The 1,098-nt window shown below is 50.8% G+C and overlaps 1 protein-coding gene across 1 annotated transcript; it reads right to left on the bottom strand.

The window, feature by feature from the left end:
* Positions 1-406, bottom strand: FA10DRAFT_96236 (hypothetical protein; the record flags this gene model as incomplete). The annotated part of the gene is made up of 1 exon (XM_025525820.1): positions 1-406. A coding segment is annotated over exon 1 (364 nt), but the record flags the coding sequence as incomplete, so codon positions are not given.
* Positions 407-1,098: the final 692 nt, after the last annotated feature.

Below are 1,098 nucleotides of genomic sequence, written 5' to 3'. Positions count from 1 at the left end.
GATGTTTCATCCCATGGGCCTGCACCCGCACAGAATGGCAATGGCTTTCCTCAAGCACTTCCACCAGCATGGATAGCGTGATGGTGTGCTGTCCTTGCGTCAATGTCCGTGGGTACTTGCTTGCTAGGATCACAAACAGCCGGTTGTGTAGCTGCCGGATGATGTATGCTTTGTGGGATGGTGGGACAAGCAGATAGAGAGAGGAGCGTGCCACATACATCCAATCCTTGTACTTGGGGTTGTCTTGGATCTGGGGGGCATGGTTGGCAAGCACAAAGGTTGTGCTGGGGCGTCCAATTGTCTCCAGAAGCTGGTGGGGGTACATGGTGGTGCACCAGCGGTCCACATCCAGCTCTTCTTCCATGTTGATGCGCTGATGATGCTGATATGCTGATTGAGATCGTGGTGTGGGGCCAGACCCAGGTTTTTCAGATTTCTGCACGTGCTGATAGATAAGGACGCGTGGCTCTACCACTACGCCATCCCCAACTTTGATTTTTTTGTCACTGACATGCTTGTCCTTTAAAATTAGGTCATTTGCCTCGTTCTCAGCCATCAGGCATGTTACAACCATGCTGTTTGTACCAATGGAATCGTATTTCTCTGCTCTATCTAGCTGTGTAAAATTCTGTCCAAGGGTTAGTCTTTTTTCACGTACTTTACTTAGACATAGATGCTTTTTTTATTTTTGCTCTTGGGACAGCTCCTACAATCCGCCAACCCCTGGTTTTTTGGTCCTAATGATCCGCATAGGCCTCAATCTGCTCTTTCGAACGGTCTAGGTCTCCTTGCCTAACCCCGGTTGCCTTTTCTGGGCAGTCCGTAGTAACCCTAAGACTTGCCAACGTGCTCCTAGATGACACTACGCTCACTTCGCTGGCCAAGGAGCGAATCTTAGCCCGAGCCGCGCTGGAAGAGGTCGAACAACTTTTACCGAGCGTCGGGCTAAAGCTGGACTGGCAGTAAGGAAGTGCCAGAACGGGTTTCTGGGAAAAGACAAAGCCGAGCGCCTTTCCCTTGGTGACCTAACGGGCGGCGAGAGCGTGACGGCGACCGTGTCAAAAGTAAAATCAGGTCCGATGCATCAATGTTGGTAGT

Source organism: Acaromyces ingoldii (genome assembly GCF_003144295.1).
Source record: "Acaromyces ingoldii strain MCA 4198 unplaced genomic scaffold FA10scaffold_21, whole genome shotgun sequence".
Classification (NCBI taxonomy): Eukaryota; Fungi; Basidiomycota; class Exobasidiomycetes; order Exobasidiales; family Cryptobasidiaceae; genus Acaromyces; species Acaromyces ingoldii.
This window is presented reverse-complemented; position numbering and strand designations above follow the sequence as displayed.